At 45.4% G+C, this 16,835-nt stretch overlaps 1 protein-coding gene across 1 annotated transcript; it reads left to right on the top strand.

The window, feature by feature from the left end:
- Positions 1-1,855: 1,855 nt before the first annotated feature.
- On the top strand, positions 1,856-14,181 carry oprk1 (opioid receptor, kappa 1). Its single transcript, XM_036986795.2, has 4 exons — positions 1,856-2,124; positions 6,510-6,636; positions 7,840-8,065; positions 13,375-14,181. Exons 1-4 carry the CDS (start codon positions 1,859-1,861, stop codon positions 13,971-13,973), a joined length of 1,218 nt encoding a protein of 405 aa, XP_036842690.2. The 5' UTR covers positions 1,856-1,858; the 3' UTR covers positions 13,974-14,181.
- Positions 14,182-16,835: the final 2,654 nt, after the last annotated feature.

The following is a 16,835-nucleotide window of genomic DNA, read 5'->3' as shown; positions in this document are numbered from 1 at the left end:
CATACTGTCTTCAGAATCAACACCTCCACTCCTCCATACTGTCATCTAGAATCATCACCTCCACTCCTCCATACTGTCTTCTAGAATCATCACCTCCACTCCTCCATACTGTCATCTAGAATCATCACCTCCACTCCTCCATACTGTCTTCAGAATCAACACCTCCACTCCTCCATACTGTCATCTAGAATCAACACCTCCACTCCTCCATACTGTCATCTAGAATCATCACCTCCACTCCTCCATACTGTCTTCAGAATCCACACCTCCACTCCTCCATACTGTCATCTAGAATCATCACCTCCACTCCTCCATACTGTCATCTAGAATCATCACCTCCACTCCTCCATACTGTCTTCAGAATCAACACCTCCACTCCTCCATACTGTCATCTAGAATCATCACCTCCACTCCTCCATACTGTCATCTAGAATCATCACCTCCACTCCTCCATACTGTCTTCTATAATCAACACCTTCACTCCTCCATACTGTCTTCTAGAATCATCACCTCCACTCCTCCATACTGTCTTCTAGAGTCAACACCTCCACTCCTCCATACTGTCTTCAGAATCAACACCTCCACTCCTCCATACTGTCTTCTAGAATCAACTAATCCACTCCTTCACTCCTACATACTGTTGACTCGAATCAACACCTCCACTCCTCCATACTGTCATCTAGAATCAACACCTCCACTCCTCCATACTGTCTTCTAGAATCAACACCTCCACTCCTCCATACAGTCTTCTAGAATCCACACCCCCACTCCTCCATACAGTCTTCTAGAATCAACATCCCCACTCCTCCATACTGTCTTCTAGAATCCACACCCCCACTCCTCCATACTGTCTTCTAGAATCAACTTATCCACTCCTCCATACAGTCTTCTAGTATCTAGATATCACATAGTTACTGAGTTACTAAGTGAGGTCCACATGGTAAAGACACAGGTTATATGTTACAGAACGTGTGGGGCTGCATGGTGAGGAAAGCCTGGCAACCTGAATATGTACTCTGTCTCTGTCTTTACTCAGCCTTAGTTTGCAAACACAAGCTGGTTGGTTGATGAGAAGATTACTGAATATTGAATTAGTCATTAAATATCACTGGAGAAGTATACAGACGTGTAGGCTATTATCAATGACAAAACAGTATAGCTACATAGTTTAATTGGGTACAGAAAATATATATGTTATTCTGCTTGCCTTCTACTTATGGCTTGGAATTAATATACATTTCATTGAGGAAGAATGAACTCATACTAAAAATTGCATTGGGGAAGAAGGAATGCAGATTTAGACTACATATTGGAAACGACCATCTTTTCAGTTTTGCTTGCTGCATACAGTCGTGTGTTTCTGTGTCTAGGTGGGCTCGGTCTTCTCTCAGCTCTGATGTCACTCACTGCAAGCGCCTTAGGCTTGGAGCGTGCGCCACCGGGGAAGTCAGTGGCTAGTTCATGCGGGGAAATCTGATTGAGAGCGTGTGATACCGTGATAGCTCGCACTACAAGGGTAAACGGTTATTTTCTGGAAAGGATGGATGATCAAGGTTTGTTGATGGTAAAATATCCTGTTTAAACTGTGGACACTTTTCACTCCAGTCAACTTTAAAAGAGGCAGTTATCAAAGGTAAGATTGATGTTATTTGAATGATGGGTGTCCTTGAACATTTTTCTGTTTAAAATATTATCTTCAGATATTTATCCTATAGCCTATATTGAAACTTGTACAAACACCTCAACATGCAAATGTCATGTTAATTATTGCAACAACGCACTGTTTGAGAGTAACACTATAATCGTCAGTGTAACATTCAGTTAGTGTCTCTCCGCTGGCCCAGTTGGTTTCAGCACCATGGCCAGCGCCGGTTCCCGGGACAGTAACAGCATGGTGCAGATCTTCAAGGAGGACCGGTGCCCATCCGGTAGGCTCGAGGACTGCCTCCTCAACTTCACGTGGCAGCCAGGTTTCCCAGAGCTGTTCAACTACACAGCTAATGGCAGCTGGCTGGGGGACCCGGAGCCCATGTCGCCAATCATCCTTATCATAGCAGCGATGTACTCCGTAGTGTTTGTGGTCGGACTGGTTGGAAACTGTCTGGTCATGTTTGTCATCATCAGGTGAGTCTGGGATAGTCATGTTCTGACTAGGTCTACTCCTGTCCCTTGTCTGTATGGTCCATGTGGAGTAAACTAGGGATTGTAGGCTATGTGATGCATAGATGAAGGCATCACTACTTTAGCACAGATACAAGCATGCAGCCTTGGGAGTTTTTTTCCCAGCGCTGGACCATGGTTAGGTGTAATCTAGACTGTGGTTAGGTGTAATCTAGACTGTGGTTAGGTGTAATCTAGACTGTGGTTAGGTGTAATTTAGACTGTGGTTAGTTGTAATCTAGACCGTGGTTAGGTGTAATCTAGACTGTGGTTAGGTGTAATCTGGACTGTGGTTAGGTGTAATCTGGACCGTGATTAGGTGTAATCTAGACTGTGGTTAGGTGTAATCTAGACTGTGGTTAGGTGTAATCTAGACTGTGGTTAGGTGTAATCTAGACTGTGGTTAGGTGTAATCTAGACTGTGGTTAGGTGTAATCTGGACCGTGGTTAGGTGTAATCTAGACCGTGGTTAGGTGTAATCTAGACCGTGGTTAGGTGTAATCTAGACCGTGGTTAGGTGTAATCTAGACTGTGGTTAGGTGTAATCTAGACCGTGTTTAGGTGTAATCTAGACTGTGGTTAGGTGTAATCTAGACTGTGGTTAGGTGTAATCTAGACTGTGGTTAGGTGTAATCTAGACCGTGGTTAGGTGTAATCTAGACCGTGGTTAGGTGTAATCTATATGAATCGATCAACTATTGAAACAATTCATAAATAAACGACTAGGACCCTACTATGCTGCATTATTATGAGGATTATGAGTGTTTGTTCTGGTTTAACTTTCAACTGCTCCAGTGATTCAATGACATACCAGGGAGTTGTCTGAGTTTCGTGCGCAACACTGAGATGCTGTGTGTTTGAAGTTTGTGGACGTTCCTTTGTCAAAATACAGATTTAGATTCCGATTAATTTCAAATGTAATAATTGTTCACTGTCAGTATGTGTGCATGTGCATGTGCATGTGCATGTGTATGTGCATGTGCATGTGCATGTGTGGGGTGCGAGCTTGTATGTGTGCGTGTGAAATGGCTATGATAATGTGGTTCTCTGGATCCTTGATGCCTTTTTTTAGAAAAACCTTTTTGCTCGCTTTGAGGACAATACAGTGCCACTGACACGGGCCACTACCAAAACCTGCAGGCTCTCCTTCACTGTAGCCAACGTGATTAAAACATGTAAACGTGTTAACCCTCGCAAGGCTGCAGACCCAGACGGCATCCCCGGCCGCGTCCTCAGAGCATGCGCAGACCAGCTGGCTGGTGTGTTTACGGACATATTCAATCAATCCTTATCCCAGTCTGCTGTTTCTTGGGAACAGGAACCCTCTTCTTGGTGGTTCCTGTTCCCAAGAAAGCTAAGGTAACTGAGCTAAATGACTATCGCCCTGTAGCACTCACTTCCGACATCATGAAGTGCTTTGAGAGACTAGTCAAGGGCCATATCACCTCCACCCTACCTGACACCCTAGACCCATTCCAATTCGATTACCGCCCTTATAGGTCCCCAGACGATGCAATCGCCATCACACTGCACACTGCCCTAACCCATCTGGACAACAGGAATACCTATGTAAGAATGCTGTTCATCGATTACAGCTCAGCATTTAACACCATAGTACCCTCCAAACTCGAGGCCCTAGGCTCGAGAGCATCCTGTCGGGCTGTTTCACCACCTGGAACGGCAGCTGCTCCGCCCATAACCGTAAGGCTCTCCAGAGGGTAGTGAGGTCTGCACAACACCACCCGATGTCAAAGGAAGGCCAAAAAGATCATCAAGGACAACAACCACCCGAGCCACTGCCTGTTCACCCCGCTATCATCCAGAAAGCGAGGTCAGTACAGGTGCATCAAAGCGGGGACCGAGAGACTGAAAAACAGCTTCTATCTCACCCTAGACCCACTGCAATTTGTATAGCTCAATAGATCCAAGGAGGACACAATCGCCATCACACTGCACACTGCCCTATCCCATCTTGACAAGAGGAATACCTATGTAAGAATGCTGTTCATTGACTACAGCTCAGCATTTAACAACATAGTACCCTCCAAGCTCATCATTAAGCTCGGGCCCTGGGGTCTGAACCCCAACCTGTGCAACTGGTCCCTGGACTTCCTGATGGGCCGCCCCCAGGTGGTGAAGGTAGGCAACAACACCTCCACTACGCTCCCCCCACAAGGGTGCATACTCAGCCCCCTTCTCTACTCCCTGTTTACCCATAACTGCATTGCCACACACGTCTACAACTCAATCATCCAGTTTGCAGATGACACAACAATGGCCTGATTACCAACAATGATGAGCCAGACTACAGAGAGGTGGTGAGGGCCCTGTCAGAGTGGTGCCACATAATCTCTCCCTCAACGTCAACAAAATGAAGGAGCTGATCGTGGACTTCAGGAGACAGAGGGAGTACAACCCCATCCACATCGACAGGACCGCAGTGGAGAATGTGAAAAGCTTAAAGTTCCTCCATACACATCACTGACAATCTGAAATGGTCCATCCACACAGATAATGTGGTGAAGAAGGCACAACAGCACCTCTTTAACCTCAGGAGGCTGTATCACCGCCTGGTACGCCAACTGCACCGTCCGCACCCACAGGGCTCGCCAGAGGTTAGTGCGGTCTGCCCAACGCATCAACAGCGGCACACGACCTGCCCTCCAGTCCGGTGTCATAGGAAGGCCAAGAAGGTCTCTCCAGTGAGTGAGGCTGGTAGCCTATTAGCAGATGCTTTTTTCAAAGCCTATGTCAGACATTCCAGTGAGTATAATCAGCTCCAATTAGTGTAATTTGCTCAATATTAGAAGTTCAGAAATAATTTGAAATCATTAGAAATAAGATATTCTCCTCTTTTCCGTAGGTATGTAATTAATGTGTTCTGTTGTTGCTAGCGATATTCCTAAAAAACACAATATTTTTTCCACTTTTTTATTTTATTCAAATTTTCGCAGACCCCTGCAGGTTGAATGCCCATGTAATAAAGTCAAATTATCTCTTTCTGACGAGGTATACCACTAATAAGGTCCTGTTATCTCTGTATACCACTAAGAAAGTCATACTAAATCTGTCTGACCAGGTATACCACTAATAAGGTCCTGTTATCTCTGTATACCACTAAGAAAGTCATACTAAATCTGTCTGACGAGGTATACCACTAATAAAGTAATATTGTCACAACTCCTACCGAAGGTGGCTCCCCCTCCTGTTCGGGTGGCGCTCGGCGGTCGTCGTCACTGGCCTACTAGCTGCCACTGATCCCTTTTTCCCCCTTTTCTGTTTATTGGTTGCACCTGTGTTTAGTTTAGGCTAATTGGTTGGGCTTTATTTACCAGCCGGTCCGCCTGCTGGTTGTGCATGATTATTTCAGTGTACATGTTGTACACGGCTGCAGGTCACAGTTGTCCGTGTGTTTGGATTTTTGCTGGACTGTTTAAGTCCCCCGTGTTTGGGGCATTTATTTGGGTTGGCGTCTGTTCACCGTTGTGGTGCATTAAAAAGTAGCATTACCCTGAACTCTCTGCTTCCTGTGCCTGACTTCTTCCCCACTACACCCCGGGCGTTACAAATATGATCTATTTCTGACCAGGTATACCACTAATAAAGTCCTATTATCTCTGTCTGACCAGGTATATGACTAATACAGTCCTATTATCTCTGTCTGGTCAGGTATATGACTAATACAGTCCTATTATCTCTGTCTGGTCAGGTATATGACTAATAAAGTCCTATTATCTCTGTCTGACCAGGTATATGACTAATACAGTCCTATTATCTCTGTCTGGTCAGGTATATGACTAATACAGTCCTATTATCTCTGTCTTGTCAGGTATATGACTAATACAGTCTTATTATCTCTGTCTGGTCAGGTATATGACTAATACAGTCTTATTATCTCTGTCTGGTCAGGTATATGACTAATACAGTCCTATTATCTCTGTCTTGTCAGGTATATGACTAATACAGTCCTATTATCTCTGTCTGGTCAGGTATATGACTAATACAGTCCTATTATCTCTGTCTTGTCAGGTATATGACTAATACAGTCCTATTATCTCTGTCTGGTCAGGTATATGACTAATACAGTCCTATTATCTATGTCTTGTCAGGTATATGACTAATACAGTCTTATTATCTCTGTCTGGTCAGGTATATGACTAATACAGTCTTATTATCTCTGTCTGGTCAGGTATATGACTAATACAGTCCTATTATCTCTGTCTGGTCAGGTATATGACTAATACAGTCCTATTATCTCTGTCTGGTCAGGTATATGACTAATACAGTCCTATTATCTCTGTCTGGTCAGGTATATGACTAATAAAGTCCTATTATCTCTGTCTTTCCAGGTACACTAAGATGAATACAGCCACCAACATCTACATCTTTAATCTGGCTGTAGGCGACGCCCTAGTGACCACCACAATGCCTTTCCAGAGTACTGACTACCTGATCAACTCCTGGCCCTTCGGAGAGGTAACCCTAACCCCTGACCTCTAACCCCTAACCCTTCCAGAGTACTGACTACCTGATCAACTCCTGGCCCATCGGAGAGGTAACCCCTAACCTCTAACCCCTAACCCTTCCAGAGTACTGACTACCTGACCAACTCCTGGCCCTTCGGAGAGGTAACCCCTAACCCCTAACCCCTAACCCTTCCAGAGTACTGACTACCTGATCAACTACTGGCCCATCGGAGAGGTAACCCTAACCTCTAACCCCTAACCCTTCCAGAGTACTCACTACCTGCTCAACTCTTGGCCTGTCGGAGAGGTAACCTTAACCCCTGACCTCTAACCCCTAACCCTTCCAGAGTACTGACTACCTGATCAACTCCTGGCCCATCGGAGAGGTAACCCCTAACCTCTAACCCCTAACCCTTCCAGAGTACTGACTACCTGACCAACTCCTGGCCCTTCGGAGAGGTAACCCCTAACCCCTAACCCCTAACCCTTCCAGAGTACTGACTACCTGATCAACTCCTGGCCCTTCGGAGAGGTAACCCTAATCCCTGACCTCTAACCCCTAACCCTTCCAGAGTACTGACTACCTGCTCAACTCCTGGCCCGTCGGAGAGGTAACCCCTAACCCTTCCAGAGTACTGACTACCTGCTGAACTCTTGGCCCGTCGGAGAGGTAACCCTAACCCCTAACCCCTCTAACCCTTCCATAGTACTGACTACCTGATCAACTCCTGGCCCGTCGGAGAGGTAACCCTAACCCCTAACCTCTAACCCCTAACCCTTCCAGAGTACTGACTACCTGCTCAACTCTTGGCCTGTCGGAGAGGTGGCAGATTACTGTACCTCAGTAGCATAATGTTTGTCAGATTACTGTACCTCAGTAGCATAATGTTTGTCAGATTACTGTACCTCAGTAGCATAATGTTTGGCAGATTACTGTACCTCAGTAGCATAATGTTTGTCAGATTACTGTACCTCAGTAGCATAATGCTTGTCAGATTACTGTACCTCAGTAGCATAATGTTTGTCAGATTACTGTACCTCAGTAGCATAATGTTTGGCAGATTACTGTACCTCAGTAGCATAATGTTTGTCAGATTACTGTACCCCAGTAGCACAATGTTTGGCAGATTACCTGCTCTGTCTGTCCTGTGGTGAGATGATTTGAAATGGCATTAAGCATATTTCTGTGAAAAATAATGATCCTCTCCTTCAGGTGGTGTGTAAGGTGTTCATCGGTATAGACTACTACAACATGTTCACCAGTATCTTCACTCTGACCATGATGTCAGTGGATCGATATGTAGCTGTGTGTCACCCGGTCAAGGCTCTGGACTTTAGAACTCCCGTGAAAGCGAAGATCATCAACGTTCTCATCTGGGTTTCATCCTCCGCTGCCGGCATCCCTGCTCTAGTGCTGGGCAGCACACAGAACAACAACGGTACACACACCCGCTCACACACATGCACTGACACACGCACGAGCACACACACACAGTCATATTGATTACCTATTGAATCCGGTCAGTGTGTATGGTTTAGGATTTAGGGGTCGATGTGGGATTATGTCTGTCGAGGAGTAGAGGCTTTGTATGAGAAGGAAAAGTGCATTATGGGTTATTTGAGTTTCAGGGAGACAAATACATGTAATGGATCTGTTCACCTCAGCCGCTGAAAGCTGCTGATTGGTCAGTAAGATGTATAAAGCTTTCTGATTGGTAAATCTGCGCTCTGGAACACAGGCAGGACAGACAGAATCTGATAAATAATCATAAAAGTACATGGGACTTATATAGCTCTTTCCATCTGTTATAATATAACATGGTACATACAGTTGAAGTTGGAAGTTTACATACACCTTAGCCAAATACATTTAAACTCAGTTTTTCACAATTCCTGACATTTAATCCTAGTAAAAATTCCCTGTCTTAGGTCAGTTAGGAACACCACTTTATTTTAAGAATGTGAAATGTCAGAATGATAATAGAGAGAATGTAACGCCCGGGGTGTAGTGGAGGAAGAAGTCAGGCGCAGGAAGCAGAGAGTTCAGGGTAGCGCTTTATTTGCACCACAGTGCTGAAACGACGCCAACCCAAACAAATGCCCCAAACACGGGGAACTTAAACAGTCCAGCAAAATACAAAATACACGGACAACCGTGACCTACAGCCGTGTACAACATGTACACTGAAAACAATCCCGCACAACCAGCAGGCGGACCGGCTGGTAAATAAAGCCCAACCAATCAGCCTAAACTAAACACAGGTGCAACTAATAAATAGAAAAGGGATCAGTGGCAGCTAGTAGGCCGGTGACGACGACTGCCGAGCGCCACCCGAACAGGAGGGGGAGCCACCTTCGGTAGGAGTCGTAACAGAGAATGATTTATTTCAGCTTTTCTTTCTTTCAACACATTCCCAGTGGGTCAGAAGTTTACACTCAATTCGTGTTTGGAACCAAAAATCTAAAATCTGGACTCATCAGACCATAGGACATTTTTCCACGGGTCTAATGTCCATTGCTTGTGTTTCTTGGCCCAAGCAAGTCTCTTCTTATTATTGATGTCCTTTATAAAAGTACAGGAGGTGAATTTAATAGTACCAGAAACCTGGAACAACACAGAACATGAGTAGCGTCTGGACATGAGAAACATAACTAATACTGCCTGTGAAATGAACCAAAGGGAGTGACAGATATAGGGAAGGTAATCATAGAAGTGATGGAGTCCAGGTGAGTCTCATGAGGTGCAGTGTGCGTAACAATGGTGGCAAGTGTGTGTAATAATAATTCAACTGGCGACAACGAGAGACAGAGAGGAGGAGAACGAGTAGACATGACACCTACCTTAACTGATTGGCTCAAACGCATTAAGAAGGAAAGATATTCCACAAATTTACTTTTAACAAGGCACACCCGTTAATTGAAATGCATTCCAGGTGACTACCTCATTAAGCTGGTTGAGAGAATGCCAAGAATGTGCGACGCTGTCATCAAGGCAAAGGGTGGTTACTTTGAAGAGTCTCCTGCCTAGATGACTACGGACCCGTGGCACTCAAGTATGTAGCCATGAAGTGCTTTGAAAGGCTGGTCATAGCTCACATCAACACCATTATCACAGAAACCCTAGACCCACTCCAATTAGCATACCGCCCTAATAGATCCACAGATGATGCAATCTCAATCACTCCACACCGCCCTTTCCCACCTGGATCACCTATGTGACAATGCTATTCATTGACTACAGCTCAGTGTTCATCACCATAGTGCCCTCAAAACTCAACACTAAGCTAAGGATCCTGGGACTAAACACTTCCCTCTGCAACTGGATCCTTGACTTCCTGACGGGCCGCCCCCAGGTGGTAACGGTAGGCAATAACACATCCGCCACGCTGATACTCAACACGGGGGCTCCTCAGGGGTGCATGCTCAGTCCCCTCCTGTACTCCCTGTGCACTCATGACTGCACGGCCAGGCACGACTCCAACACCATCATTAAGTTTTCCGATGACACAACAGTGATCACCGACGATGATTAGACAGTATATAGGGAGGAGGTCAGAGACCTGGCTGTGTGGTGCCAGGACAACAACCTCTCCCTCAACATGATCAAGACAATGGAGATGATTGTGGACTACAGGAAAAGAAGGACCAAGCATGCCCCCATTCTCATCGACGGGGCTGTAGTGGAGCAGGTTGAGAGCTTCAAGTTCCTTGGCGTCCACATCACTACCAAACTATCATGGTCGAAGCAGACCAAGACAGTTGTGAAGAGGGCACAACAAAGCCTATTCCCCCTCAAGAGACTGAAAATATTTGGCATGGGGTCCTCAGATCCTCAAAACGTTATATGACTGCACCATCGAGAGCTTCCTGACTGGTTGCATCACTGCCTGGTATGGCAACAGCTCGGCCTCCGACCGCAAGGCACTAGAGGGCAGTACATCACTGTGCCTAGTACATCACTGGGGCCAGGTTTCCTGCCATTCAGGACCTGTATACCTGGCGGTATCAGAGGAAGGCCCTAAAAAATGGTCAAAGACCCCAGCCACCCTAGTCATAGATTGTTCTCTACTACCACACAGAAAGTGGTACCGGAGCGCCAAGTATAGGTCCAAAAGGCGTAACAGCTTCTACCCCCAAGCCATAATACTCCTGAACAGCTAATAAAATGGCTACCCAGACTATCTGCATTACACCTTTCCCCCTCTTTTACGCTGCTGTTAGTCTCTGTTTATTATCTATGCATAGTCACTTTAACCCTACCTACAGCTACATATTACCTCAATTATTTTGACTAACCGGTGCCCCCGCACATTGACTCTGTACCGGTACCCCCTGTATATAGCCTCCCCATTGACTCTGTACCGGTACCCCCTGTATATAGCCTCCACATTGACTCTGTACCGGTACCCCCTGTATATAGCCTCCACATTGACTCTGTACCAGTACTCCCTGTATATAGCCTCCACATTGACTCTGTACCGGCCGGTACCCCCTGTATATAGCCTCCACATTGACTCTGTAACGGTACCCCCTGTATATAGCCTCCACACGGGCTCTGTACCGTAACACCCTGTATATAGCCTCCACATTGACTCTGTACCGGTACCTCCTGTATCTAGCCTCCACATTGACTCTGTACCGGTACCCCCTGTATATAGCCTCCACATTGACTCTGTACCAGGACCCCCTGTATATAACCTCCACATTGACTCTGTACCGGTACCCCTTGCATATAGCCTCCACATTGACTCTGTACCGGTACCCCTTGTATATATCCTCCACATTGACTCTGTACCGGTACCCCCTGCATAAAGCCTCTCTAGACAGTGGGAACAGGGAGGGGTAATATGAGTTAGGTTGAGGTCAGACAGTGGGAACAGGGAGGGGTAATATGAGTTAGGTTGAGGTCAGACAGTGGGAACAGGGAGGGGTAATGTGAGTTAGATTGAGGTCAGACAGTGGGAACAGGGAGGGGTAATATGAGTTAGGTTGAGGTCAGACAGTGGGAACAGGGAGGGGTAATATGAGTTAGGTTGAGGTCAGACAGTGGGAACAGGGAGGGGTAATATGAGTTAGGTTGAGGTCAGACAGTGGGAACAGGGAGGGGTAATGTGAGTTAGGTTGAGGTCAGACAGTGGGAACAGGGAGGGGTAATGTGAGTTAGGTTTAGGTCAGACAGTGGGAACAGGGAGGGGTAATGTGAGTTAGGTTGAGGTCAGACAGTGGGAACAGGGAGGGGTCAGACAGTGGGCACAGGGAGGGGTAATGTGAGTTAGGTTGAGGTCAGACAGTGGGAACAGGGAGGGGTCAGACAGTGGGAACAGGGAGGGGTCAGACAGTGGGAACAGGGAGGGGTAATGTGAGTTAGGTTGAGGTCAGACAGTGGGAACAGGGAGGGGTAATATGAGTTAGGTTGAGGTCAGACAGTGGGAACAGGGAGGGGTAATATGAGTTAGGTTGAGGTCAGACAGTGGGAACAGGGAGGGGTAATGTGAGTTAGGTTGAGGTCAGACAGAGCAGATGAGGTCTAGTATGTGTCCCTTGATGTGACTGTGAACATTGAAATCAGAGGCAAGTTTTGGGTTTGATAAATCCATGTGAATATTCATATCACCAAGCAACAGACAGCAGGAGGAGAGTGGGACAGAAAGTGGGAGTAGTTCAGACAGAATGGTTCATTAGCTTTAGGAGGACGGTACACAAGTGGAGTGGTCATGGAGCAAGATGATTTGCAAACAATGTATTGAAATGAGGAAACAGTAGTGAGAGAGAGTTCAGTTATTTCGATTTTAGAGTTTACCATGGTTAAAAGAAAATGAATCCCAAGGTTGTTGCTTGTCTATACATCAGACCACTGTCTATACACCAGACCACTGTCTATACACCAGACCACTGTCTATACACCAGAACACTGTCTATACACCAGACCACTGTCTATACACCAGACCACTGTCTATACACCAGACCACTGTCTATACACCAGACCATTGTCTATACACCAGACCACTGTCTAACTGATACACCAGTTAGATTTAGGGTTAGTTTGTGTTATTTGGGGTTAGTTAGGGATAATGTTATTGTTATATCTCTAGGTTAGGGGTAGTTAGAGATAATGTTATTGTTATATCTCTAGGTTAGGGTTAGTTAGAGATAATGTTATTGTTATATCTCTAGGTTAGGGTTAGTTAGAGATAATGTTATTGTTATATCTCTAGGTTAGGGTTAGTTAGAGATAATGTTATTGTTATATCTCTAGGTTAGGGTTAGTTAGAGATAATGTTATTGTTATATCTCTAGGTTAGGGTTAGTTAGAGATAATGTTATTGTTATATCTCTAGGTTAGGGTTAGTTAGAGATAATGTTATTGTTATATCTCTAGGTTAGGGTTAGTTAGAGATAATGTTATTGTTATATCTCTAAGTTAGGGTTAGTTAGAGATAATGTTATTGTTATATCTCTAGGTTAGGGTTAGTTAGAGATAATGTTATTGTTATATCTCTAGGTTAGGGTTAGTTAGAGATAATGTTATTGTTATATCTCTAAGTTAGGGTTAGTTAGAGATAATGTTAGTGTTATATCTCTAAGTTAGGGTTAGTTAGAGATAATGTTATTGTTATATCTCTAAGTTAGGGTTAGTTAGAGATAATGTTATTGTTATATCTCTAGGTTAGGGTTAGTTAGAGATAATGTTATTGTTATATTTCTAGGTTAGGGTTAGTTAGAGATAATGTTATTGTTATGTCTCTAGGTACCACAGAGTGTGCCCTCCAGTTCCCTGACCCCTATCTCTATTGGGACACAGTGATGAAGATCTGTGTGTTCATCTTCGGCTTCGTGGCCCCCCTCCTCATCGTCAGTGTGTGTTATACCCTCATGGTTCTGCGTCTGAAGAGCGTGCGGCTGCTCTCTGGCTCCCGGGAGAAGGACCGGAACCTGCGGCGGATCACCCGGCTGGTTCTGGTGGTGGTAGCAGTGTTCATAGTATGCTGGACGCCTATCCACATCTTTATCCTGGTTAAGATGCTGGCGCCCCCCGGGGGCATCCTCGAGACCACGCCCGTCATGGCAGCCTACTTCTTCTGCGTTGCCCTGGGTTACACCAACAGCAGCCTCAACCCCATTCTCTACGCCTTCCTGGATGAGAACTTCAAACGCTGCTTCAGGGACTTCTGCTGCCCGGGGGGGAGGGGGGCAGGGGGGGACAGCCACGGGGGGAGTCGAGTGAGGAGCACGTTGAGGAGCTACACCTGTCCACCTAAAGCTCGGGGGCAGGGGGGAGGCCAGGAGGGACAGAGGGAGGGGGAGGTCGGTATGACTAGCGGTGGAGCTGGACCAGTCCTCCCTTAACTCCCACAGCAGTGAACGGGTTGACTCCGATTGCATCGTCTATCTCCGGGAGAGTATTACAGCACCGTCTTCTGTTGTGTTCTAGAGCAGTACATCCTTCACCTCACCACCGCTCTCTTAACCTGACCCAGTCCTAAAGAGACTTAGGTCTTCTCTTCTAACTGAGGGACAGCAGTACATCCTTCATCTCACCACCGCTATCTTAACCTGACCCAGTCCTAAAGAGACCCAGGTCTTCTCTTCTAACTGAGGGACAGCAGTACATCCTTCACCTCACCACCACTATCTTAACCTGACCCAGTCCTAAAGAGACCCAGGTCTTCTCTTCTAACTGAGGGACAGCAGTACATCCTTCACCTCACCACCGCTATCTTAACCTGACCCAGTCCTAAAGAGACCCAGGTCTTCTCTTCTAACTGAGGGACAGCAGTACATCCTTCACCTCACCAATTGCTAACAAATGTTCAGTCTCAGTTAACCTGTCTGGGAACGAGGTTCAAATGGCCAAAAGCCAATGAAATTGCAGGGCGCCAAATTCAATCAACAGAAATCTTATAAATCAAATTTCTCAAACATACAAGTATTAGGCACCATTTTAAAGATAACATTCTCGTTAATCCAGCCACAGTGTCTGATTTCAAAAAGGCTTTACAGTGAAAGCGCCACAAATGATTATGTTAGGTCACCACCAAGTCACAGAAAAACACAGCAATTTTTCCAGCCAAAGAGAGTTGTCACAAAACGCAGAAATATAGATAAAATTAATCACTAACCTTTGATGATCTTCATCAGATGACACTCATAGGACTTCATGTTACACAATACATATATGTTTTGTTCGATAAAGTGAATATTTATATCCAAAAATCTCATTTTACATTGGCGTGTTATGTTCAGTAGTTCCAAAACATGCAGGGATTTTACAGAGAGCCACATCAATTACCAGAAATACCCATAATAAACATGGATAATAGATACAACTATTATACATGGAACTTCTCCTTAATGCAACCGCTGTGTCAGATTTTTAAGAAACTTAACGGAAAAAGTATAATCTGAGTACGGCGCTCAGAGCCCAAAACCATATTGTGCAGTCAACATTAGTCAGAAATAGCATTATAAATATTCACTTACCTTTGATGATCTTCATTAGAATGCACTCCCAAGAATCCCAGTTCCACAATAAATGTTTGATTTGTTCGATAAAGTTCATAATTTATGTCCAAACACCTCCTTTTGTTAGGGCGGTTAGTAAACAAATCGAAACTCACACGACGCGGGCAAGTCCAGCGGAAATGTCGGACTAAAATTCCAAAAAGTTATATTACTGGTCGTAGAAACATATCAAACGATGTATAGAATCAATCTTTAGGATGTTTTTATCATAAATGTTCAATAATGTCCTAACCGGAGAATTCCATTGTCTGTAGAAAAGCAATGGAACGAGAGGTAACTTTCTCATGACCGCACGTCACGAGCCCGTGGCTCTCTGCCAGACCTCTGACTCAATCCCATCTCATTCCCCCCTCCTTCACAGTAGAAGCCTGAAACAATGTTCTAGAGACTGTTGACATCTAGTGGAAGCCTTAGGAAGTGCAAGATGACCAGTATCCCGCTGTGTCTTCAATAGGGGCTGAGTTGAAAAACTACAAACCTCAGATTTCCCACTTCCTGGTTGCGTTTTTTCTCAGGTTTTTGCCTGCCATATGAGTTCTGTTATACTCACAGACATCATTCAAACAGTTTTAGAAACTTCAGAGTGTTTTCTATCCAATACTACTAATAATATGCATATATTAGCATCTGAGTAGGAGGCAGTTTACTCTGGGCACGCTTTTCATCCAAAAGTGAAAATGCTGCCCCCTATCCCAAACAGGTTTTAATAGAGGTGACCTACTCAGATGGCTGTAGGAAGATTTCGCATTTCTTGCTCCTGATTCCAGAGAATCTCCAACCGGGATCTCTGGAAAACCTGCTCATTTTCTACAGCCATCTGAGTAGGTCACCTCTATTAATTGAGACTAAACATTAGTTATTTTCCTGCTAGTATAGAGTGAAAAGCAGACAAAGTCAACCATTCATTTTTCAATAGTCAATGTGTTCAGACCAGTCTTCTGTTCCTTTACTAGTCCTTAGATCTGAAGGGTTCTGAAAGACACTCTACTCCCCTTCAACCAAGAGAATAATCTCTCCAGTTTGATGAAGTGATGATACTAACACCGCATTGGGGGGGGAAGCACAGCGTTTGACCAGTTGAAATACTGTATTCTCTATGGTTTGGCCGCTTGTGCAACCTTTATTTAACTAGTCAGTTAATAAGAACAAATTCTTATTTACAATGACGGCCTACCCCGGCCGAACCCGGACGTCGCTGGGCCAATTGTGCGCCGCCCTATGGGACTCCCAATCACGGCCGGTTGTGATACAGCCTACATTCGAACCAGGGTGTCTGTAGTGATGCCTCAAGCAGTGAGTATCACAACCGGCCGTGATTGGGAGTCTCATAATGAGATGCAGTGCCTTAGACCACTGCGCCACTCGGGAGCCCTTGACCAGTTGAAGTAATGTAGTCTTTAAAGATCATTCTTTATTTCAAGGTCAATGTGGAACCATCCTGTGTATCTAGACCAGGGCTCTCCAACCCTGTTCCCGGAGAGAGCCCGTCCTGTGTATTCAGACCAGGGCTCTCCAACCCTGTTCCTGGAGAGATACCATCCTGTGTATCTAGACCAGGGCTCTCCAACCCTGTTCCTGGAGAGATACCATCCTGTGTATTCAGACCAGGGCTCTCCAACCCTGTTCCTGGAGAGATACCATCCTGTGTATCTAGACCAGGGCTCTCCAACCCTGTTCCTGGAGAGA

This window comes from Oncorhynchus mykiss, chromosome 8, assembly GCF_057628025.1.
Source record: "Oncorhynchus mykiss isolate SJ-2025 chromosome 8, ASM5762802v1, whole genome shotgun sequence".
NCBI lineage: Eukaryota > Metazoa > Chordata > Actinopteri > Salmoniformes > Salmonidae > Oncorhynchus > Oncorhynchus mykiss.
The sequence above is the reverse complement of the archived record's forward strand: the minus strand, read 5'-3'. Positions and strand labels throughout refer to the sequence as shown.

Bases quoted from the DNA above. Each gene is read 5' to 3' on its own strand.
- oprk1 (XM_036986795.2), top strand. From the start codon at position 1,859: ATGGCCAGCGCCGGTTCCCGGGACAGTAACAGCATGGTGCAGATCTTC. The intron at 2,125-6,509 runs GTGAGTCTGGGA...CTGTCTTTCCAG, and splicing joins GTCATGTTTGTCATCATCAG to GTACACTAAGATGAATACAG. The intron at 6,637-7,839 runs GTAACCCTAACC...CCTCTCCTTCAG, and splicing joins ACTCCTGGCCCTTCGGAGAG to GTGGTGTGTAAGGTGTTCAT.